Source organism: Mytilus edulis, chromosome 5 (genome assembly GCF_963676685.1).
Source record: "Mytilus edulis chromosome 5, xbMytEdul2.2, whole genome shotgun sequence".
NCBI classification, from domain to species: domain Eukaryota; kingdom Metazoa; phylum Mollusca; class Bivalvia; order Mytilida; family Mytilidae; genus Mytilus; species Mytilus edulis.
This window is the reverse complement of record NC_092348.1, coordinates 78,709,146-78,734,802: the sequence shown is the minus strand read 5'-3', so window position 1 is coordinate 78,734,802 and position 25,657 is coordinate 78,709,146. Positions and strand designations below refer to the sequence as shown.

Genomic DNA, 25,657 nt, shown 5'->3' with positions numbered 1-25,657 from the left:
GTATGAATGTATCATATCAGATTTCTCAAAAAGAGGTGGTCTGTTTGAAGGATTTAACCACTAAAATTTTGCAAAAGACCAACACAATTTGGGTATTTTACAATAGAAATAATAGTGAGGACCAGCAGATTGGATTGAAAGACAAGCATTGAAAAAGATTAAGAGAACTCTGTCATATGCAGAAAACATTTAATATAAATGATATTACAGCTCCTACTGTTGTAGAAATGAATGAATGAATCACCATCTAATAGAAAAGACCTATTATTTGTGGTTCGGTCAATTTCTGTGAAATCAACACAATATTTTAACCTTTTTTATAAGGCCTTTCTCAAGATATGAATTTCATACTTTATTTTGGGGACAGGTTTAATTTAATTTGAATTAAAATGCAATGGATAAATTTAATGAAACAAACTAATTATGGGGGAGGGTTTACATTTATTCTATCATTCCTTGTTCTAAAACAACCAAAAGTATTGGAACCATATCTATCAAAGAAAGTTTTAGCCTGCATAAAACTAATTCATACTTCTATGTTTAAATTCTATAGCTAGTATTTGTATTTCAGTATTAATTTGTTTTGTTTTAGGTTGATATAAGTAGCACCAAGATAGATGAAATAAAGAAGGAATATGAGACTAAATTAGATGAATATGCCAGACTGTTGGACATCAGGGCTGCTAGAATTAAGGTAAACACTGTTTATGGTTTGATCATACACTCAAACCTGCTATAAATGTAACTTCAATTTAGTTAATTTCTGTCTTGTCACATTTTGTTCCACTGTAGTAATACCAATGCATTTTTTTTCAATTTTAAAACTCATATATTGTCTTTTTCTCGGTAGAACAATCAAAATCAGAAAACTAAAAGCCTGATTTTGTATGATAACTAACAAGAGAAAAAGGGACAAACATAAACCTCTTTCCTTTCAATAACAAGTGATGAATGCAATATTTTATCAAATTTTTATCATGTTGAGTATTCATTAAAATGTTAAAAAAAAATTATTTAGTTTACTTGCTGACTTTTACAATGATATGCTCAGGCATCATAATGGAAATTGAGACTGACAGGTAGTAAGTAACAAAGATTGTATGTAGGATAGCCTGGGCTGAACAGAAACTATAAGAGAATGAGAAATGTTTGCCCTTATCCTCAATGACATTTCTGAAAATGTAAATTGTTTGCCAAACTGTAAATTTATTAAACAGTACGTTGTGTTTTGTAGAAGTTAGAAAGTCAGATGAGAGATGTGGCTTATGGTACAAAGCAGTTTAAGATTACAGCACCTACTGATGAGGTAAGGCTCTATAGATCAACTTTTGATTATTTATTTTTTTTATGATTTATTAACACATGTTCAGCAATGGTAGATATCTACTTTAGATGTAATTTTATAACATAAGCATGTGACATTTTAAATGTTTAGGAAATTGGATGTATGAAAATCACCTGTAAAGCTAAATATATATATTTAAAATAGATATATTTAAAAATAGATATTTGATTAACAGAAATATGTGAAATTCTTTTGTTGATTGTGAATTGTGAAAATAAGAAGTCACATTACTATGCATGAGATTAGTTGATGCACCCTATAGAATATGATCATGATTGAATTTCAGGAGGTGTTATGTGAAAATCAATTCTACCATAGCTACATGACACAGATAAACCAAACAGCTTGGATAGCTATAGCTGTTCAAAGTCAAATATTCATGATATAAAAAAAATTTAAATATGAAAATGAAGATGTGGTATGATTGCCAATGAGACAACTCTCCACAAGAGACCAAAGGACACAGAAATAAACAACTATAGGTTACCTTACAGCCTTCAACAATGAGCAAAGCCCATACTACATAGTCAGCTAAAAAAGGTCCTGAAATGACAAATATAAAACAATTCAAACAAGAAAAATAATGACCTACTAAGACTGTTATGCTACGAGATTTCCTCATTAATAAGTTATATTACTTTGTTCTTCAGTTGGAAGAGCCTACTCTAGATTTTGATGAAACTATTCACCTGGAGAGAGGACAGAATCTGTTTGAGATACATATACAGAAGGTATGTTTATTTAGAGTTGTGTGCTGTAGTAAAAATAAGTTACTTTCTAGAAATGATTTGATACACAAAAGTTGTCTTGAGTGAATAAGTCATTTACATAAGGGCTTTTCAATTAAAATATATGTGGGAGGGTGGGAAGGGACTTTCAAAATATCTTTACAACTAAGAACAATATTTTAGATGATTATGCATAATGACAACAGATGCATACTGAAAAAAGACCAGTTACCCACATTCAAAAAGTAAACTTCCCTACCCGCATACATTTTAATGGAATATCCCTAAAAATCAAATATGATTTGATATCAGTTTTTACCTGCTATATATTTTTATTTCTTTTTTTTTTAGATAAGCCTATCAGATGATGGATTGAAGATTCTGGGAGATGATGAACCATTATTGTTCTGTACATGGGAATTCTTTGAATATGAGATTCAGTCCACCCCTGTACTTAGAGGAGCAAGGTAAATATAAGATTCAGTCCACCCCTGTACTTAGAGGAGCAAGGTAAATATAAGATTCAGTCCACCCCTGTACTTAGAGGAGCAAAGTAGATATGAGATTCAGTCCACCCTTGTACTTAGAGGAGCAAGGTAAATATGAGATTCAGTCCACCCCTGTACTTAGAGGAGCAAAGTAGATATGAGATTCAGTCCACCCTTGTACTTGGAGGAGCAAGGTAAATATGAGATTCAGTCCACCCCTGTACTTAGAGGAGCAAGGTAAATATAAGATTCAGTCCACCCTTGTACTTAGAGGAGCAAGGTAAATATGAGATTCAGTCCACCCCTGTACTTAGAGGAGCAAGGTAAATATGAGATTCAGTCCACCCCTGTACTTAGAGGAGCAAGGTAAATATGAGATTCGGTCCACCCCTGTACTTAGAGGAGCAAAGTAGATATGAGATTCAGTCCACCCTTGTACTTAGAGGAGCAAGGTAAATATGAGATTCAGTCCACCCCTATACTTAGAGGAGCAAGGTAGATATGAGAGTCAGTCCACCCCTGTACTTAGAGGAGCAAGGTAGATAGGAGATTCAGTCCACCCCTGTACTTAGAGGAGCAAGGTAAATATGAGATTCAGTCCACCCCTGTACTTAGAGGAGCAAAGTAAATATGAGATTCACTCCACCCCTGTACTAGAGGAGCAAGGTAAATATGAGATTCAGTCCACCCTTGTACTTAGAGGAGCAAGGTAAATATGAGATTCACTCCACCCCTGTACTTAGAGGAGCAAGGTAAATATGAGATTCAGTCCACCCCTGTACTTAGAGGAGCAAGGTAGATATGAGATTCACTCCACCCCTGTACTTAGAGGAGCAAGGTAAATATGAGATTCAGTCCACCCCTGTACTTAGAGGAGCAAGGTAAATATGAGATTCAGTCCACCCCTGTACTTAGAGGAGCAAGGTAGATATGAGATTCACTCCACCCCTGTACTTAGAGGAGCAAGGTAAATATGAGATTCAGTCCACCCTGTACTTAGAGGAGCAAGGTAAATATGAGATTCACTCCACCCCTATAAGGTCAAAAGTTTTTAAAAAAAGAGAATAATTTACAATGCAACATAAATTTTAGACATGGTGGCAGTTAATATTGTTACGTAATGACATGTAACTTGAAGGTTGTAATAAACAGAAAATATGGTTCTGAAGATAAAATTATAAATATGATCTGTAAAGATAAACATACACAAGTTCCAAATGCTTTATGCTGATAAAAGCAATCATATTTTTTTATATTTTCAGACCAGAATTTGATTTTACATCACAGTACATTGTTAAAGTGGATGACTTTTTCTTGCATTACTTGCAAAAGGTGGGTAAAATTCATATAGATTTTAATAAATGTCAAATTATTTGTATTTTATTGCAGTGTTATCCCCAGGGACTTTGAGCATCATGGTAATGTGATGCTATATATCTGATTGTGATGCTATATGAATTGATTTTCTTCTAGAATGTGTTATGGATGTGATGCTATAATTTTTAGAAACAAGATGGTATTTCAAAATTCCTTGCATTAATGTTTACCAGGATGCAATATGAAATATCTGGGGAGAACACCGTATTGAGCACAAATATCTAATGTATTCAATTGGTGATTTACCTAAGCTTAATTTTTTTCTTTCTTTTAAAAGAATATTGTTGGCAGAATTAAAAAAAAACCAACATTAATACGATGAAAAAGAATGCATGAAATAAGTACAGAATATATTTGAGTCAAAACCGATCTGGTAAAAGACTGATGTTATATTGACCTTTTGATAAAAGGTTAATGTTAATAAGAGACCAATGAAATAATTCAAAAAACATTTACAACCTGATTTTCTTTTCTAGGAATCTTGTACCATGGAGCTCCATCAATCGTTTGGACAGGATTATAAAACAGTGGCTGCTTGTCAGATGGTATTTAAAGATATATTTGATAAACCACATGGTAGAATACACGGTACTGCTACATTGATAGGTAGGTTTTCTACAAACAATTGTATTGAATAAGGAATTGGTAAAAAAATGCATTGATATGAAATATTACATGTAGTTGACTTCACTTGTTTCAGATGTAAATGGAAACAAAAAAATCATTCAAAGCATCATTGCATATGTTTTGAGGCCTATTTATAATTTCTGACAAATTTCTTATTTACAATTTTCTGTGTTTATAAGAGCGCAAGGAAAAACTACACTAACATACATTAACCAATTTAAGGTTCTTGCATTTATCTTGTAAACTTTACTTGTGTCTTTAGACCACATTTTTATGGCCCCACAAACTTTGATAAATTACTAAAAATAATAGTTATGCAGACCTTTTTTCTAAATACTTTCAGATATTGGGCTGATTTTTGGTATGTGAACTATCCATGATGAGTTACAGATCAAGTTTAAGTTTTGTTCCGCTCTGCTAATTTTTGCCACAATTAAGGGTTTACAACTTTGAAAATTGTTGAAAATCAGTGTTATATGGACTTTTTTTTATACGCCTCCAGATTTTGAACTGATTTTTTTATATGTGAGACTACCATCATATTTGTGTCCACATGTGATATTGAAATTGCAGATTTTTCAACTTTTTGAGACGGGGCCATTCGTGTCGCTTTGACACATCTAGTTGTTATTGTACAACTAAAACTGTGTGTGACTAGCTATGAATTACAGTGTTTTAAGAATTTTTTCCCCAGTTTTAAATTTTGATGGGACGTATTAAGGTATACAAATGTCCGGTGTCCGTCTGTCCGTCCGTCTGTCCATCCGTCTGTCCGTCTGTCTGTCCGGCATAAACATGTCACACCGTAACTTGAGAACGACTTATCCAAATTTCATGAAACTTTATATAGTTGTTTCTTATGATGGTCAAATGATCTGTATACTTTTTGGTGAAAATAAGATAACTTTTTGAGTTACGGCACTTTGTAACTAAAACAAGGGGGGGGGGGGGGGTTTTCACATGTCGCACCTTATCTCAAAAACAATTTAGATTATTGCGTTTAAAAAATTTTACATACTTCTTAGTTATATTGATTTTAAGATCTGTATACTTTTTTGTGATGATTAAAAATTTCATTTTTGAGTTCTTCAGTATTTTGTAAAAAAGGGGGAAGGGGTTTTTACATGTCACGCCGTATCTTAAAAACGATTTATGATTATTGCTTAAAACTTTACACACTTCTTCATTATATTAATCTTAAGATCTGTATACTTTTTGGTGATGATTCAAAATTTTATTTTTGAGTTATTGAGTATTTTGTAAAAAAGGGGGAGGTTTTTAAAGCAATTGCTTTTATGCTATCGCGTATGGCCATCTTTGTGACCCAGATCAGAGACTCCGCCCATATCAAGCCATAGTATTTTGTTAAACAGGCTCCTGGTCTGTCATTCTTTAACACCTATGTATGTTTTCTAATGCAATACATAGCTTGAAACTTTAAAAAAACGTTAGTGGATTTAAGAAGTTTCAGAATATGTTTTTTTTACATGTCACGCCGTATCTCAAAAACAATTTATGATTATTGCTTAAAACTTTACACACTTCTTTGTTATATTAATCTAAAGATCTGTATACTTTTTGGTTTTGATTCAAAATTTTGTTTTAGTGGTATTTAGCTTTTTGTAAAAAAAAACAAAAGAGGAGGGGTTTAACATGTCCCGCCATATCTCAAAAACAATATATGGTTATTGCTTAAAACTTTCTCAGAAACTATTTATGATTTTGCATAAAACTTCTACACAAGACGACGGGCGTATCATGCGCTCATGGCGCAGCTATTTATTTAATTATTTATACAATGTATGTTCAAGAGAATTTTTCAGGTATCTGTAAATATCAGACTTGTTATAAACAGTTTTATAAATGCTTAAGTTGATAACATGAAAGTTTTTTGACAGGTCTTTCGAATAGAGGTATAAAATATGTGTAAGAACTATTTTGAAACCCTATTTTACAATTACATATGTTTTATTTACAGGTGTAGATTCTACAGGATCAGGCATTAGTTTGGGTATGGTAGAATACTGGATTAGATTGCGTGTACCAATGGAACAGGCCCTCAGACTCTACAAGGTAAAATTCCAATTTATATTGATGTCAGTTGTAAAATTTACATATTCATTTCAATAACATAAATACAAATGAAATAACAAACAAATGTTAAAATGTATGTTTTGATAAATTGAATAACAAATGTCTTTGAAATGATTATATGAAATCATATCAAAGCTAAAACATTTTAAAACTGAAGATTAAAACAGGTATCACTGACAGAACAAAGATTGATTGAAGATAAATGGAAATATTGTTTAGATCAACACTTTGTTTTTGCATCAAAAAAAGCAATGATATTTACATGATGATTTGTTTGTCTTAATTGAGTAACTTATTCCAATATATTACCATAACAATCACAATATTACAACAAGAGCATGAAGAGATTAATTTTTAAAAACATTTTAAAAAAACTTGTAACAGATAATGCACATTGTAATTTAGGACCACTTTTCTTTAACTCTGGAGACCACAGTCATTGTATACAGACAAAACTTGCTTCTGTTTTTTTGTTGAATTAATATTAATGCACTAGGTAAAACAATGATTATCTCTATCTCTGAAAACAGCAGTCATTGTCAACTTGGAAGAGCCTCTTGTTTGTGAATTATAATTAATACACCAGGTTAAACAGTGATTATCATTGTCTGAGACAGCTGTCTTTGTGAACCTGGAAACAGAAATATTTTTATTTAAATTCTCCAAGCCGTTCTTGTTGCTGTTAACCTTATTTAGTATTATTATTAATGCACCAGGCTAAACAATCATGATCTTTATCTGTAGGAAAGAACGAAAGCTCTTGGTTACATAACAACAAACAAGAGAGCTGCAGAGATTGCTATTGAGGCTACAGATGAGGTCGCCATGAAACGTCAACAGATAGATAACATTAACCAGATGCATATCAAAATCATACGCTGTAATGGGCTACAGTCTAGGAGGAAAGGTAAAGATACTGTAAACTTTTAAATAAAATGAGTGCATGTGTTTGTTAATGGGATTGTTTAACAATTAGAAATTAATTATTGTTGTTTCAGAAAATGCTGCATTTAAACAATGCTATCAAAAATTTTAAACTAACCATATTGATGTAAATAATTTGATGGAGGAGATGGAGGAGAAATGCATATTACTTAATACTTTTTTATTTTCAGGAGTTCAGCCATCGCCGTATTGTGTGTACCAGTTTTATGACAACAATGACCACGATACACCTATAATACATGCTAGTAACAACCCAGAAGTCAATGACCATAAGACATATCCTGTGGCCATGACATCAGACCTTGATCAGTACATGAAAACAAAGGTATTTTTCTATGTTACAGTAGTTTGGAGCACAATAGTTATTGCTAGTTTTTTGATTGGCAATATTTAGTAACTGTTATGTCAATGAAAAGAATCATGTATATAATTTAATTTAATTGCTGAATGAGAAAATTCATTTTGACTATTATTCCTTTCTTTGTAAAATTTTGTATATATTCTTTGTAATTAAGTTTGGTTTCCTTTTTAAAATGTTCATTTTATATGCCATTGATTTATTTATAACTTTATAACAACCAACATTATAAAATGTTATTTCTCAAAACATAAGTTTATTCTTAACAAAATAAACTGAACTTCATCTTCTATCAACACCAGCTCACAAAAGCTAAAAACTTTCATAGTTTAATTGAAGGAAATTGGCATATGAAAATAATGAGAACCGGTATGATTGCCTATAAGACAATATCCACCAAATCCTAATGGCATGCATGTAAGCAACAATAGGACGCCATGCAGCCTTTCCTTTATTCCAGCAACTGGTTTAATATCAACATTTTCAGCTTGTAACATACCTTGACTTTGCTAAGATATCTTATCTATACATTTCAGCAACTGACGATATTTGTGTTTGATGATACAGACCCAGAACAGGCATCCTATCTTGGCTTCGCTGAGATACCTCTGTTACCCCTATGTCATAACAAGGGTGTAAAGGGAGTGTTTGAACTTAAAGGTCCTAGAGGTACTGTCAATGGTACTATGGAGGTTGATGTCAGATTCCAAGAAGCTTATCTACCTCCTAAAGGTGGCCTTCCTCAGAAAGAGGTTAGTATCATATGATAGAAGTGCCCTTTAAAGTTGTCTATACCAAACATGCTGCATCTGACAGCCTTTCATTCAAACAAGAAATTAAAAAAAAAAAAAAAAACTCCTCAGTAGTTTCATGGTTGCATGCCTACCTCATGTGCATGAAGTCAAAGGTAATGATCCCCAGCCTAGACAATCCATAAACTTAAAAATTCATATTTGCTGCTTCTACTCCAAGCAAGCAGCATTAAAGAGAGCAAAGACTGGTACAGCTAAGTCTGATAAAAATGAACAAAGCAGAGTTCATAATTTTATCTTCCTGTAATATGTTCTGATATGCATGTGATATTTGCCACTGGGCATTTAATTCTGATCCATCCCCATCATCATCATAAACAGTTTTAGATAGAATTTTAGTTGTAGATTCTATTTTGATGTTGATGTAGTGCTTATGTTCCACCTTCAAAATAATTTCTTTGTATTTTCAGGAGCCAATTGCTACAGTAAAGGTAGTTGACACTCCATTAGATGAGACGCTCCGACCTCCATCTACTCCAAAGGAAAGGAGTAAGATAGCAGCAAGATTCCCTCCCCCATCTCATACCTCCACACCTATGGCAGGACAGGACGAACAGCATGAAGGTGTTGCAGCTCTGTCTGACATGATGGCCACACCCATAACACCAGCAGCTAAACCCAGGGTGAGTTGTAGCATAACTGCTTAAAAATGCATTTTCCTTTTAATACATTAATTTCAAGTGTGTTTATAAATCCCCTGACAATGTGTAATAAGTATACAACAAAGCTAGCTAAATGACAATAAATTCTGATAGGCAAAGTTTGAGAGCACATAAGTGTGTAGATATAAATAATTCAAATACTTTTGAAAGATTTTACAACAGACATATTCTTTGAAAAATTACCAGTGTAAGGAAATTAGTTTAAAACCATTTACTTAGAATTGTTTGATAATTGTTACAACTTTGTTCAGATTAAAGGAAAAGATTGGCCTATATTAGCTATGAAATGGGATGAGTATTTACAAGGTAACAGCATTGATGTTTTGTTTATTTGTTAAAATTTATTATTACTTTTGTGTTTTTCGAAAGGAAGCTGAAATTCAGAGACATTGATTATAAACATTACACTTTAAACTTATGTTTACAGGTTGATATTTTTAAAATCTGTAACCAAATGAATTGTTAATGTATATTTTAAACTTGAATTTCATCTTTTTATTATGAATTTATTATATCCTGCATGATGTTGAAATTAGAATATTTTAAACAGAAAAAGGTTTCTAGACGTTTGGAGGACTCAGCAGAACAACCAACAGTTAATGCTGCTGTAGCAGACGCTGTCTCAAGTATGCTACCGAGCATGTCTGATACTATCCAATCAGAAACATTACCAGGTTGGTATAGTGTTGATGTTAATGTCTTTATTATGGTTTAGTGCTGATTTAATGTGTTTTTAATGGAAGAAGGTTATAGTGTGAATGTGCTTTACTTATACACAAAATATATTGCTAGGTAATAGGTTTAGTATTTATATTTTAATAAGAGTTAATTTAGAATTGTTTTTTTCAATTAAGACTGTGCATGAATAAGATTTAGTTTCATCACTTAGGAAATATATAAAAAAAATTAAATGATTATATCTAAAAACATCAGTTTTTTTTGGGGGGTTTCTGATATCTCTTCACCAATGAAAAAACATTTCTATAATGCATCATATTTTTAGTAAATTGACCAATGATTTAACATTTTATTGCATATTGTAAATTGATGCACAATGTCTAAACTTGGTCTAACTGAATTTTGCTGTATTGTTTGTGTTTTTTTAATGTTCTAATTCATATAAGTATGCAGAAGGTGTGTGAGAAACACATTGTCTTTTTTACTAAGCAATCACTATTCTGCAGAATAACTTTAAATTGCACTTTATCACCAGAGGTTTAAAAAAAATACACAATTTACACAGGAAAATTACTTGCTGACAAACAAGTTATGACTGTGTTTACATTATCAGAATTAGAAAAATACAAGAAATACAAATTTTAAAGTCCTAAAAACGGAAACGTACTGTAATGGGGTGATGAGTATGTAAGATTCTGACCAGGGGGATAGAATTCTATTGAAAAAAAGCATCTAGGTACAGATACACCAAAAAATAAAATCATTTCACAATTTCATCCCACCATGAATAACTTTGCACTAAGAATGTTGCCACTTAATTTCACAGCACCAGATGATAGTCCACGTCCTTCAACAAGATCAGGGTCACGAAGAACATCAGAAGAACAAGGTATGATCAACATTGATTTAAATTAATGACCTTGGCATTTGTCTTTCGATGTCAGGGTCATGTAGAAAATCGGAGAATAAGTCATTTGATCAAAGGTTGTTGTATTGGACAACAGATCAAGACAGTTTTCAGAAGATCTTTATATATATTTACCTTCAAGCTAGTGTTTTCACTTATAAACAGTCAGGTTAATGTTTTAACTCATTAATGAATTGTGTATGTATAGAAGGTACCCATGAAGACCACATTAAAAAAAAAACATTTTCAGGACTTCTGAATGAATATTGTATAATTATATCAAAGAACTATACAATTTACTCCTACACACACAAAAAATAAAATTGAAAAGTATTAAACATGTCAGTATACACAATAAAAAAAGTCATCTACAACTAACTTAATTGCCAAAATAAAATGAAAATCATTATCATTATCATTTGATTTGTTAGTTGAAGAAGTTTACACCCCTCGTAGTTCTAAATCAGGAACTCCACGAAGTAAAAAATCAGCAAGTCCACCACACACACCTGTGCATGTCTCTGAGCCACATACACCTGAACGAGATTCTGAGCCACGTACACCTGAACCAGGTAGATTTCCTGCACTATGTCTATTTGTTGTCACTGCACAGAAGATCCCACACTGAACCTAATTCTATTTCGTGTTCACTCAACATCTGGCTGTTCTTTGCTTACAAGTTCTCATATCTGAATGCTCTATTCTATTCACTCTTTGTCACTTGAAAAAACCCATTACAACTGTACAACATTACTCACTAAGTGTCCTTTCTCTATTTCTGTCTTTTTTATAACTAAAAAATTAATGTTTAATATTCACTGATAATGATAAAAGTTAAAAAGAGCTTATCACTTAATTTATTTGCAAGTTCTTTTTTATGTTCAACATTTTACCATCTTTTCAGCTTTTTATACGACCGCAAAATTTGAAAAATTTTTCGTCGTATATTGCTATCACGTTGGCGTCGGCGTCGTCGTCCGGCGTCCGAATACTTTTAGTTTTCGCACTCTAACTTTAGTAAAAGTGAATGGAAATCTATGAAATTTTAACACAAGGTTTATGACCACAAAAGGAAGGTTGGTATTGATTTTGGGAGTTTTGGTCCCAACATTTTAGGAATTAGGGGCCAAAAAGGGCCCAAATAAGCATTTTCTTGGTTTTCGCACTATAACTTTAGTTTAAGTTAATAGAAATCTATGAAATTTTGACACAAGGTTTATGACCACAAAAGAACGGTTGGGATTGATTTTGGGAGTTTAGGTTTCAACAGTTTAGGAATTAGGGGCCAAAAAAAGGGCCCAAATAAGCATTATTCTTGGTTTTCGCACAATAACTTTAGTTTAAGTAAATAGAAATCAATGAAATTTAAACACAATGTTAATGACTACAAAAGGAAGGTTGGTATTGATTTTGGGAGTTTAGGTCCCAACAGTTTAGGAATTAGGGGCCAAAAAGGGACCCAAATAAGCATTTTTCTTGGTTTTCGCACCATAACGTTAGTATAAGTAAATAGAAATCTATGAAATTTAAACACAAGGTTTATGACCATAAAAGGAAGGTTGGTATTGATTTTGGGAGTTTTGGTCCCAACAGAATAAGGGGCCCAAAGGGTCCAAAATTAAACTTTGTTTGATTTCATCAAAATTGAATAATTGGGGTTCTTTGATATGCCGAATCTAACTGTCATGACTCTGTATGTAGATTCTTAACTTTTGGTCCCGTTTTCAAATTGGTCTACATTAAGGTCCAAAGGGTCCAAAATTAAACTTAGTTTGATTTTGACAAAAAATGAATCAGTTAGGTTCTTTGATATGCTGAATCTAAAAATGTACTTAGATTCTTGATTATTGGCCCAGTTTTCAAAGTTGGTCCAAATCGGGGTCCAAAATTAAACTTTGTTTGATTTCATCAAAAATTGAATAAATGGGGTTCTTTGATATACCAAATCTAACTGTGTATGTAGATTCTTCATTTTTGGTCCTGTTTTCAAATTGGTCTACACTAAAGTCCAAAGGGTCCAAAATTAAACTTAGTCTGATTTCAACAAAAATTGAAATCTTGGGGTTCTTTGATATGCTGAATCCAAAAATGTACTAAGATTTTTTATTATGGGCCCAGTTTTCAAGTTGGTCCAAATCAGGATCTAAAATTATTATATTAAGTATTGTGCAATAGCAAGTCTTTTCAATTGCACAGTATTGCGCAATGGCAAGAAATATCTAATTGCACAATATTGTGAAATAGCAAATTTTTTTTTAATTAGAGTTATCTTTCTTTGTCCAGAATAGTAAGCAAGAAATATCTAATTGCAAAATATTGTGCAATAGCAAGATTTTTTTTTAATTGGAGTTATCTTTCTTTGTCCAGAATCAACTTAAATCTTTGTTATATACAATATACAATGTATATTCACTTTTTACTACCAACTGATAAATTATAATAAATAACATTCAGTGATAACAAGCAGTTTTTTTTACATCTTAATATTTTATGATGTATTTAAATGAGTAGTTATTGTTGCAAACTCCATTAGAAATTTTAATTGAGATTAGTTTTGGAATAAGGGAAAGGGGGTTAATTATTGGCCAAGTTTTCAAGTTGGTCCAAATGGGGGTCCAAAATTAAACTTTGTTTGATTTCATCAAAAATTGAATAAATGGGTTCTTTGATATGCCAAATCTAACTGAGTACAAACAAATGTATGTAGATTCTTAATTTTTGGTCCAGTTTTCAAGTTGGTCTACATTAAGGTCCAAAGGGTCCAAAATTAAACTAAGTTTGATTTTAACAAAAATTAAATTCTTGGGCTTATTTGATATGCTTTATCTAAACATATTTATGATTTCAACTTTGACTTTTTATCTAATTCAAAGTTGAAATCATCAGACTCGGACTTCTCTTGAACTGTATTTTAATGCGTATTGTTATACGTTTACTTTTCTACATTGGTTAGAGGTATAGGGGGAGGGTTGAGATCTCACAAACATGTTTAACGTTTAAAGTCAGGAGCCTCTGGCCTTTGTTAGTCTTGTATTATTTTAATTTTAGTTTCTTGTGTACAATTTGGAAATTAGTATGGCGTTCATTATCACTGGACTAGTATATATTTGTTCAGGGGCCAGCTGAAGGACGCCTCCGGGTGCGGGAATTTCTCGCTACATTGAAGACCTGTTGGTGACCCTCTGCTGTTGTTTTTTATTTGGTCGGGTTGTTGTCTCTTTGACACATTCCCCATTTCCATTCTCAATTTTATGTACTTTGATTTTTGATTATGGGCCCAGTTTTCAAGTTGGTCCCAATCAGGATTCCATATCAAGTATTGTGCAATAGCATTTTTCAATTGCAAAGTATTGCACAATAGCAAGAAATATCTAATTCCACAATATTGTGCAATAGCAATAATATATGTTGGAAATTTGCCAGACATGACTATGATGTCATTTTCTATTTTTATTTGCCAATAACTTTATGTAAATAACTTCATTGGAAATTTGCCAATATAAAATGTTGCTGATGAAGCTTTTTTTCCTTATCTTATCTAAAATGTTTTTAGATAATGTATGTTGGACATTTGCCAGACATGACTATGATGTCATTTTCTATTTTTATTTGCCAATAACTTTATGTAAATAACTTCATTGGAAATTTGCCAATATAAAATGTTGCTGATGAAGTTTTTTTTATTGTTTTATACAATAAACAATGTATATTCACTTTTACTACCAACCAATCTTTACCATTCAGTGATAACAAGCACTTTATTTTTCTCATTTCAGATTTCATAAATAAAAAGAAAATTTCTTCAAACATTTTTTTGAGAGGATTAATATTCAACAGCATAGTGAATTGCTCAAAGGCAAAAAAAGTTCATTAGACCACATTCATTCTGTGTCAGAAACCTATGCTGTGTCAACTATTTAATTTTAGATTTAAATAAGTTTGAAGAAGAAATCTTTAATTGATTTGTAAAATCTTGACATTTGTTTTGTGTAAAAAAAACCATGTAATGTCAAAAATTTGATCACAATCCAAATTCAGAGCTGTATCACGCTTGAATGTTTTGTCCATACTTGCCCCAACTGTTCAGGGTTCGACCTTTGCGGTCGTATAAAGCTGCGCCCTGCGGAGCACCTGGTTTTTTGTGTCTTGACTTAACATAGTTGTTTTATCATTATATGGCAAATCTGTGCCTATATTTACAAGTCCATTTAATGGATTTAAGGAAATGTTCATCATTTTAGTAAAGCAAGAGTAGAATATACATTGTATTATATAATAGTCATAAGTGGTTTATTACATAAAATACCAAAAAGTAAATACTTGGTAACAGAACATATTTTATTTTATCATAATTTTTATTTGGTTATACATTTTGCATTTGATATCATTTTCATTCATCATGTACAGGTGAAAAAACAACTTCAACTTCAAAGGGAGATAATTTGGAAGGTAATAGTGTGCATACGATAACTTGTTGAAAGAGTTTACTCCCTTCACATTTCCTTTATCATGAAACAAAGAGGGAGATATGCGTTACCAGGTTAACTAAATTTGCAACCGTAAAACTACGGATGGACGTCCGCAAAGCTTCAAATACAATACAGTTATCTATTAATTGATCATATATCAATTATACAATTTATCAGCGATAAGGAAGTGGGAATATTTTTTTCAGGAAAGTAATCTTTTCATTGGTCATTTTAATACAATATGGAATTTATTCATCGAAAAAAATAACTGAACTGAGTACATGTTTTACATAAAAATATACATTTGTCAGAACTTTTTTTTATCTCAATATATATTGATCATTATATTTATATTTTAGCTTCAGATAAATCTAAAACATCATCTCTTCCTCCAAAAGGTCCTCTAAAGGGAAATAAGTCTGTTACTGACAAGGGAGATAAATCTGGTATCATTTTGTCATCATTTACTCATATAAATCATGATTTCATTAACATGTGTGGTTTCAATATTTGTTTAGTTATCATTTACTCATAATAATCATTATTTGGTTTCATTAACAAGTGTGGTTTCATTGTGTATAATTTCAAAAGGTTATTTGTTCGTCCTCTTTTGTTGCCAAAAATAAGTTATAGATAAAACTGGTATCAAACTTTTGATATGCTGTTTTAAAAAAATATAATCTTTGGCAGTTTTGTGTTAGTCTGTTGCAAGTATCAAGTTTTAGTTTCAGGGTTATATTCTATTATAAAACAGGTTTTTTGGTTTAAAAACTGTTTTCATGGATTTGCAGTTACTGAAAAATAGCAAAAAAACAATTACAACCAAACAAAAACACAATGACAAATTTTTCTGAGGATTTTTGTCTGATATAATGCATTTTTTGATAACTGCAGAATTTAAAGAGTGTTTTTGTGGATAATGATTACCACAGAATAACATAATTTTTTAATTATTATGACTATTTAGAATTTAAGTGAGAAAGAAGCCCATACTTTAACAATTTTCTAAATCAGTATGTGGTCATCCTCAATATTAACCTAATCATTAAAAGCATTTGGGGGGGGGGGGGGGGGGAAACAAATGATTTGTTGTGTAGCTTTAACCCTAACATGAATTCTGTAGGAATGGAAGGCAGAAAACTAACCCAATTCTTATTCAGTGTGATGATTTTAACTATCATTAATCATTCAGGTACAAAAAGGGGAACTAAACCAGTTCCCAAATCCAGGAAGAGATTAGGTAAAAGGCTTGGTGTGAATGAGAATGGTGCTAGGTGTCGTCTGCAACTCTTACAATATTATTTGGAATAAATTATTTTATATACATGTATTAAGTGTCTCATAATATTTGAATAAATTATTTTTGTTTTGAAATTTGTAAATCTTTTTATCAAAAACTAATACAAATGAGGCCAAGAAAAGATTTGTTGTATTTCCAGTCTCAAACCTCTAATGTAAATTGTCAGTTAGTAAATTTGTTTGTTACATGAACTGAATTTTAGTGAAGATGATAGAATGTCATAAGCCAGTTAGGATATTTAATGCCATAAAATAGTAATTTCATGTAACAGATTCTGTGCTAGAAGATCTGAAACAATAAAAATAAAGGTTACTGGAAACACAATTTTTCTTTCTTTTGGCCAAAATAATTGACTGATTGATTGATTAACTGAGAAAAAGATTAATATCAATTGGTGGTATAATTATATAAATTTCATCAAGAGGTAAGGGTTGCACTGTTTCGTGGAAAGTTGTGTCCCTTTGTTATGCATTATAGTATATAGATATAAGTTATTTAAAATGTATAGTTATTATCTGGTATGGAATATTGTGTAGTCTCCTGCATGCTATTTTGAACATTGTCAAAATTTGTTAATTCTAATCAAATTTTTGTGATCCATGAAATGGTTTTATTGACCTTTGGCACTAAATGTGAAGTAATCAGTCAGTTAGTCTTTAATTACTGCCAATTGGTTAAATCTCTATGATTTTATCAACTTTACTGATTTATAAAAGTTAAAATCTTTTTATTTGGATGAAATTAGAATTTGTAATTTGCATGTCAAGTGAAAATGTTAATAAATTGCTTGCTCATGAGCTATGTCTTTATTAGGCATAACAGCATCATAATAAGCATATCAGCATCATATTTATTTAACACCAGTATCATGCATGTGAAAAAATCCATTATAAACTAGACATATTCAAGATGCATTGTTGTTTATTCATTTGAGATTTTATTTATTGTATTAGTACTATCCTGAAAGGCATTGCTGTTTTGTGAAATATTCCTTCGTTTACTAATAATTCAACTTTTGAACACTTTAACAAGTAGTTTCCTGGTTCTTTGAAATTTTTTATGATTCTGTGATGAGGTCAGTTCCTCAGCCACACTAAGTAATGAGTCATCATTTCGCCTGTAGATTAATTATGTAGTGCTCATGTCTGTCTAGCATGGGGCATCTAACTCAAATTCTTTCACAGTTGATTTATAGATGACCTTTAGTTTTTGGGATAAGGTTAGTTTGAGTACATAATAGTTTTAACAATATTATTTTACCCCATTTCCACAAGGAGGAAGTAAACTAATGTATGCCTGATTGTCCAATACAGTTATGGAAGTATTTTGCTCTGTAAATCAAAATGCATGCTTAACTCTGTGATTCATTTACAGATTTGTCCCTCTTTCTTAAATACTTGAAACACAAGATGTCACTATTTTTTTTATGAGAAACTACTGTACATATCAGAACTACTATGTAATATATTTTGACATTTATTATTCATCAACTTTCTGTTTTCCAAATACTTATATATTTTTACACATAATGACCATGTATGAATTTTTCATAGCATTTTCATAAGAATTAAACCTCAGACTTTCCTGTTATCAGGCTTCATGTGAACATGCTATACAGTTGATATATTTTTTCATTTATTTCTTATTACTTCCTGTTTTCAAACACTTGTATATCATTACACATATTTGCCATGTTTAAAATTTTCTTCACACATTTCTCAGGAACTACGAATCGGAGGACCGTTAAATTTGGTATCAACATTCAAGCTAGCAAGCTATAAGAGTGTGCTGTGTTTTCACATTCATTACTCATCAATTTCCTGTTTCTAAAAACTTGTAGCAAGGATATTCTAACTGATCAGAAGCTCAGTTCAGCTTATACCCTCCATGAAAATCAAGTTAATTAAGGATTACATGTCAATCTGAGGAGTAACTTGACCATGTCCTATTTCAATTTTTCAGTGTTTCATTTAGAAGATTTTAAATAACATCAGACCTGTTTTATTTGAAAAGTGTCATTAGAATCCTGTTTCCCCTATTCTTATTCAGAACAGATGCACTGTGGTTTTTTTTTTATGACATTGATTTGCTAGAAGTGATCATGTGTTAGTTTTTTTCAAATTGATAAAGGGATTGAACTTATTGAAAGAATTGCTTTTTTTGTAATTTATTAAAGCTATATTGATTATCATGGTTATCATTATCATAATTTGTATTTAGTGTACCAGTTTAAGATAAACATTAACTGTTTATACATTTATTAATTCTCATTGCATTGTTGTTGGTTTTATTTTCTTCTTATTTTAAGTTTTCAGCAAAGGTAACCTTTTCCATGCATTTATAGGTATCTAGAAAATATGAAAAAGATTAAACTTTTTTTTATAACATTTGAAAACAAAATGTTTTCATTGATAACATCAAATAGCATTATATCACAGTACTTCATACTACTATTATTATTGATACATCTGTGTCTTGTATGCTATAAATTAAAGAAGAAATTTATTTTTAGTTTCGAAACATCACTTTTTGGCTCAAATTAATTATGTACTTTCTTCTTTTATTAGATGAGGGAAAGGGCACACTCACTTCAATGGTAAGATTTTAATAAATATTTTTTTTTTTTAAAAGGAGTTTTAAAAGATGAATTTTAGAGAGCATTGAACAATTATATTGAACCAAAAGATAATTGCCTTTTTATCCATTTGCAAGAATGGATTCGACACTTGTACAATAAAAAAAAAGTATGAAATAGTAATATAACAAAAAATGTCACACAAAAAAACACTATTTACCCACAAGATCCTCAATCAAAATTTAGAAATTTTTGAATAAAAAATACTTAAAATGTGAAAATGTCAAGACCTTGATATTATACTTGAAAATTTGTACTGTGGATCCATTATTATTCGTGGATACTAATTTTCATGGATTTCGCAAGTACAGGTGAACTACGAAATAAGGTGTTTAATGAATTACAATTTTCTACAAGGTTATATGCAGACGTTTACAAAACCACGAAATCAAATATTGATGAAAATGCAAGTTTCCCTCAATCCATGAAAAATTGATGCCCTTGAAAATAAATGAATGTATGTTCTGTTCAATCTATCTAATTATAAAAACTGAGGAAAAGTGTGAAAAAACTGTAGATTCCTAAATTAGTTAAAAGTATTAAATAATTGAACCAAAAAGTATTCTTAACATGAATACTACTGCCAATGTCTTGATTTGATCTATGTCATCTGATTTCACTAATGCTAGGAAGGAACAAAGTCGTCTGACACCATGTTTGCTGATCCAGATGAAGAAGATGAGATCACAGAGGAAATATCAGAAGATATTACACCAATAGCCACACCCTCTGATGGAGGAACCCTTAGATCTCTACCTCCACCTATAGAAGAAGAATCTGAATCAGACAGACCCCCTGTTGAGTCTGATAGTGAGGGAGTTATGGTCGTAGCTTCTCCCACTGCAAAGAAAAAATATAAAGAAAGTAATAAACCTGTAAGTATTAAATCATACACAAGAACCAGAAAATCACTGTTTATTATAGTTTTTATGATGTTATAGTTGTTTTACTCTGGTTTTTAAGACGTTAAAGTTATTCATACTTTTAGTTAGGTCAGAAAATGAGTTTGAACATGTTTTCTGCAATTTTAAACACATGAAAAACACTTATAAACAAAGATTAATTACATATCTCTTAGGCCAACTAAAATTAATTAGTAGATTTTCATATGAAACCCTTGTCACAAGTTCTTCATACCGCGGGGTATATGCTAGTGGAAAACAAGCTTGTATAATGTATATACATGTTGTATATAAGGAATCTGACACTATTTTTTAAACTCTTAAATAAAAATCCCTGATTGGCAACCACTGTTATACATGTAATTGCCGCTTTAGAAACCTATTTATAGTATACATCAAAGGGAAGAGAAATGCTCTCTTCAGTTGGACTAGACCTACACCAAATTTATTTTGCTTTCTAAGCAATGGTTTGTAGTCCACATAAAATCAATAAAATGTATTGGAACAATTGTATGCAACAGAAGTATTATGAGTACAAAATAAAATGTAAACTCAGTGTGGAAAGTAATTATGTGATGTAAAACATGAACTTAACCAAAAAGTAGTTTTTTAATGACTAAATTGAGGGTATCAGGACAGTTACAGAGGGTGTTTGCTGTTTGTCAACAAAAACAACAGCCATGGGTAAATATAAGGGAATTTAAATGCGTGTTTGTCGACTTTTTTTCCTCAATATACGGTCATAAATCAAACAAATTTGTGCTTGTGTCAATTTCTTTAATCCAGTCATGTTTTTTGTACCAATTTGTTCTACGATGCTTGCGCTTTGGATATCATTTACAGTCCAAATTTCCTGACACAAAGTCATCGTATAAATAAAGAAAAAACACGGTTTTCGATTCACTTGTGACTACCGCAATTTACGTTAAATGGCAAGGCGTTTTACTCGTTACTCGAATATTTCATGCCCTTCTTGTTATCAATCTCTATTCTCATTAGATGTTGTCATAATAGAGCAGCAGAATATGTCGACTCAATCATATCGTTATTAGATTACTCAGAGAAATACAAAAACGAAATTTGAAACAGGAAGTGTTGAATGAAACAAAATTATCGATGGTTCTCGGTAACGGACATGATAAAATCCAGAAATCGTAGGGGCCGGCGGGGATGAAAATCTAGCAATTAATTTTAATTGGCCTTATGAATCAGAATGTTAAAGATATGGTGCTAACTTCCACATATCTTTAAACACAAACCTTTTGTTAAATTATTTTATCATATATACCCTGCTACTTCATCAAATAACAGGTTTTCCCAATATTGACAAACTTAATTTAATTATTCCTCTTGGCCTTAAATTGAAATTTTATTTCCTAAGAAAAAATAAATGTTAACTTTATTTAATACATGTATACAAATTGTCAATTTCAGAGTAATCTTGTAACAGTGACCATAACCCACTTAGTGCTATCTACTGGTGCCTCTGTACTTGATAATGAGAGTATACGTCAGCTGTTTGTCTCCTACAACTTCCTTGGAATCAAGGCTGATGAACTAGAAACTCCATTTTCTCTACCTAAACCAAAGGCAGAACAACAGATCAATTTTAACTTCAGCAAAAGTAAGTATAGATTAATTTTATATTGTCTGCAATTGAATAAAGTAAATAGTTGTCCAAGATTTTTTCTACCATCATAGCTGACCACATTTGATCCTACTTAACAAAAATGATTGTTTTGTAAATTTTGCAAACAGTGCAAAACTTAGTTTATTTGTAATAGAGCCAATAAAACGATCAATAGACAGACTGGCGAAATACATTGCTCAAGTATGTAAGTTTTAATTTACTTTCATTGACAAAATTTGTATATACATGAACTGTACATGCTTAATTTTTTTTATACTGGAAATCTAATTTTTGTTGTTATTAGTTTCAATGAAAGTTGTACATAAAATCATAGAAACTCCACATCTATTTATGACTTTGTGAAATCTATTGCATTTTATCTTAAATTATAAGGTTGTGTTTAAGAATTTTATTATCATGGAATAGCTTTCCATCTTGAAAATGATGAAGAATTATCTAATGGTAGAGAACCAACTAGAGGGTTCCTATCTCATGACCTAAGTATTAATTAATGAGTTTGTTTTGTAGCATTCCATGTGGACATGGCTAAGAATTACCCTAAGAGACAATACCTGGCTGGAATGTTGTTACCTGATGACCCTGATGGTGGCAGGTTTGTTTCCTTTATATACTTGATATGCAGTTATAAACAATCTTATTTTCATGGAGATTTTTTGTCCATAACACCTCAGTCATAGTCACTTGACTTTGAAAATTGTCTTCTGCATTCACGTGTTTAATGTTCTTATTTAAAATTCACCATAAATTGCATTATATACCTAAAACTAAAATCATATCAAACTTATCTGTATGTCAATAGTTTTTCAATTTTTTTTTGTCAGCGAGTTTAAATTACCAATTGGCGCTAAGTCTATCTCTAGTTAAAAGCCAAAAAAAAATGCAGAGATGCATCCTGATTACTAGTTTCTCAAATTAATTACCGGTATACTGAGAACAGAAATTTTATATAGAAATAGAAATTATGTTTTTAATTACTGTAGAATTGTTTTTCTTTCTGATCTGTGAAGTTTACAGATTCAATTTCAAATATTTGATTGTTAATGAGCCCCAGATAATAGATAAAGTGTATATTTTTCAGGATTCATTTCACAGTTGTTAGTTAGCCCCAGATAATAGATAAAGTATACATTTTTCAGGATTCGTTTCACCGTTGTTAGTGAGCCCCCAGATGACGATGATGAGGGAGAATGTGAAGATATTGGTATTGCATTTGTCAGTGTCCGAGATATACTCATTAACCATAAAGATGTCATAGACCATGATATTCCAAGTAAGTGTCGGTGATATACTCATTAACCATAAAGATGTTATAGACCATGATATTCCAAGTAAGTACATTTCATTTGCCTGAGGTAACTGATGAATGAAAATTGACATACTGTGGATTCATTAATATTCGTTGGATATCAATTTTTGTGGGAACAGGGGAACCATGAATTTAAATGTTCAACGCATTACAATGTATGCTGACTTTGGAAAAACCACGAATAATAATATCCACGAAAATGCAAGTTTTTCTCAATCCACGAAAATTGGTACCCACGAAAAAAAAATGAATCCACAGTAGATCTGGATATTCAGGCAACAAAACAATTGTCTAATTATGTACTCAGTAATGTGAAAGATGGCAAAGTATAGGTACAATAAAATTATGAGGAAAAAGCATGGCTGAGTATTGGATATTTTAAGAACAAGACATTTGTTTGAGACATACAATTTAAGTAAAAAGCATTTCATAGAACGATATTTTTCAAGACAACATTTGCTTGATATGTAGTCATTGATTAAAAAAATGGGATATAATGTGATATTTCTAGTAGGCACACTTGCTGTAGGGACAAACCAATTGCCTTTCGCTCTAAAAAAAAAATCAATATTAATGAGGGACATATTTTTTGTCCTGCCTGCAATATGCAAGATAAAGTTCAATAAAATTGTCATGGAAACACATATTTTTGGTTATACTTTTTTTGGTACTGCATTCAAGCTACATTGTACAACAAAAGTCACTTGAATTAATGCTTACAACAACCAATGATATATCCTACTTTATATTTTCAGTATTTGATGCTAACAATGAAAAGGAGGAAATAGGATCATTAAATGTAACAGTCCAATGTCTGTCAGCTTTAGAAGCTGTAGAGAAAGAGATGCAGATAGACGGCACATTCTAAAAATAGAACAATTGGGAAAAATAGAAAACAGACAAATTTATTATAAGATATGTGAAAAATCAGAGTATCAAAAAGACAACTTGGCTGTGTGCATACCTTACTAGTACTTTTGAACAGCTATTCCAAGAGGAAATTTTGATGTTGATTGTTTAAATTATCTCTTGATGATATTTTAGTGAAGAGAAATGCATGGATTATATTAAGAGTTAAAAGAGTTTATTTTTGCAAATCAAAGTTAGTCTTGTGCTTCAACTGTCTTTTGAAGAAAATCTCATGAATATGTATATATTAGCTATTATTTATTATGTAAAATAGAAAAAAATATTCATATTGCATTTACAGCAATTTGCCAAACTGTGATATCATTGTTTACTGTTGTATGTTTTAGTTGTATTAGGAATATTATAAATATGAATAGTTATTATTCAAATTAGTAATAGGTAATTTCCCAGTATGTCAGAAGTATAGATTGTTTATAGTGAAAGGCTTTTTGTATCTTTAGTAGAAATAAGTTTACTGAAAAGAAAACAAATAGAAAATGTCCAGTTTAATTTCTCAAGGTTATTCTGTTTACATACACATTTTCAATTTATTTAAACATTTTGTTTACACTGAATTCAGTTTAAAAAGTCATATTTTTAAATAATTCATAATGTAAAAATTTTGATTTAAAATCAATTTATAATTTGAATATTAAATTCAGTGTTTTAAAGACATGAACTCCGTCCACAACTGACTAGAAAATATTTTTTGTATTATTTTTAGTTTTATATTTTTTCTTGAATATTATTTTACTGAATGATAGGAAATCATATTTTATACAAAATGTTATTTTTAAATGATTTAAAAAAAGTTTTCATCATTATGCCCACTTTGAAAATTAAATATTGAATGTATCAGGGAAAAATTAGGTGATATTCAATATTGAACGTATTAGTGAAAAATATGTAGTGAGGTAAAATAAAACTTTTTTAATGTTTGATTATGAGAAACTAGATCATTTATCAGCTCAACTAAATTTTATCAACCAGAAATGTTTCTGTTGTGAAAAAAAAAATACATGTACAACATTGTCATTTGGTTAAGAAAAAGAATATTTTAATTACAAGATCTATGTGATTTGTGAGGCATAAATAAAGTGATAAAAGGAAAATATTGTTTTAACTTGTTTTATCAGTTGTGAAAACTTATCTATATATTAACGCTCCCAGTCAAAGTAGATATAATTTTGCAAATACAAGAAAATAAAATTTCAAAAAGGAAGAAAACTGTTACCAGTAACTGTGAAAGGAGATGCTAAGAATTCGATTGAGAGATTTCTAGAAATAGGTGACTGGTCTTACATAATGAGGAAAAGGATCTCTACAAAACTGTCAAGGACAAGAATTCTGTGTGTAATGCTAGCTATAATGACTGTCAAATTGTGTTAAAGTGGTTTTTTTTTTTGCTTAATTGAAAGATTTGTTCTGTTAAGGGATTAAAACTCTGTAGTTAATCACAATAAT

At 30.9% G+C, this 25,657-nt stretch overlaps 1 protein-coding gene across 13 annotated transcripts in view; it reads left to right on the top strand.

The window, feature by feature from the left end:
- Window positions 1-25,305, top strand: part of LOC139525474 (protein fantom-like) — a 41,012-nt gene extending 15,707 nt beyond the window's left edge. The window contains exons 18-38 of one of the 13 annotated variants that reach the window (XM_071320829.1): window positions 593-694; window positions 1,235-1,306; window positions 1,996-2,076; window positions 2,425-2,540; window positions 3,824-3,893; window positions 4,415-4,544; window positions 6,544-6,638; window positions 7,404-7,566; window positions 7,775-7,929; window positions 8,499-8,714; window positions 9,185-9,397; window positions 9,987-10,110; window positions 10,941-11,003; window positions 11,453-11,593; window positions 15,429-15,470; window positions 19,358-19,386; window positions 20,055-20,300; window positions 21,762-21,951; window positions 22,486-22,570; window positions 23,115-23,248; window positions 24,040-25,305. In XM_071320829.1, the coding sequence (XP_071176930.1) occupies window positions 593-694; window positions 1,235-1,306; window positions 1,996-2,076; window positions 2,425-2,540; window positions 3,824-3,893; window positions 4,415-4,544; window positions 6,544-6,638; window positions 7,404-7,566; window positions 7,775-7,929; window positions 8,499-8,714; window positions 9,185-9,397; window positions 9,987-10,110; window positions 10,941-11,003; window positions 11,453-11,593; window positions 15,429-15,470; window positions 19,358-19,386; window positions 20,055-20,300; window positions 21,762-21,951; window positions 22,486-22,570; window positions 23,115-23,248; window positions 24,040-24,152 (2,580 nt within the window). In that variant the 3' untranslated portion in view covers window positions 24,153-25,305. Of the gene's footprint in view, window positions 1-592; window positions 695-1,234; window positions 1,307-1,995; window positions 2,077-2,424; window positions 2,541-3,823; window positions 3,894-4,414; window positions 4,545-6,543; window positions 6,639-7,403; window positions 7,567-7,774; window positions 7,930-8,498; window positions 8,715-9,184; window positions 9,398-9,687; window positions 9,743-9,986; window positions 10,111-10,940; window positions 11,004-11,452; window positions 11,594-15,428; window positions 15,471-15,849; window positions 16,051-16,682; window positions 16,731-19,357; window positions 19,387-20,054; window positions 20,301-21,761; window positions 21,952-22,485; window positions 22,571-23,114; window positions 23,249-24,039 lie in introns of those variants that run through there. The other 12 variants (XM_071320828.1, XM_071320832.1, XM_071320833.1 and 9 more) reach the window with 12 other exon arrangements.
- The last annotated feature ends 352 nt before the right edge of the window (window positions 25,306-25,657 follow it).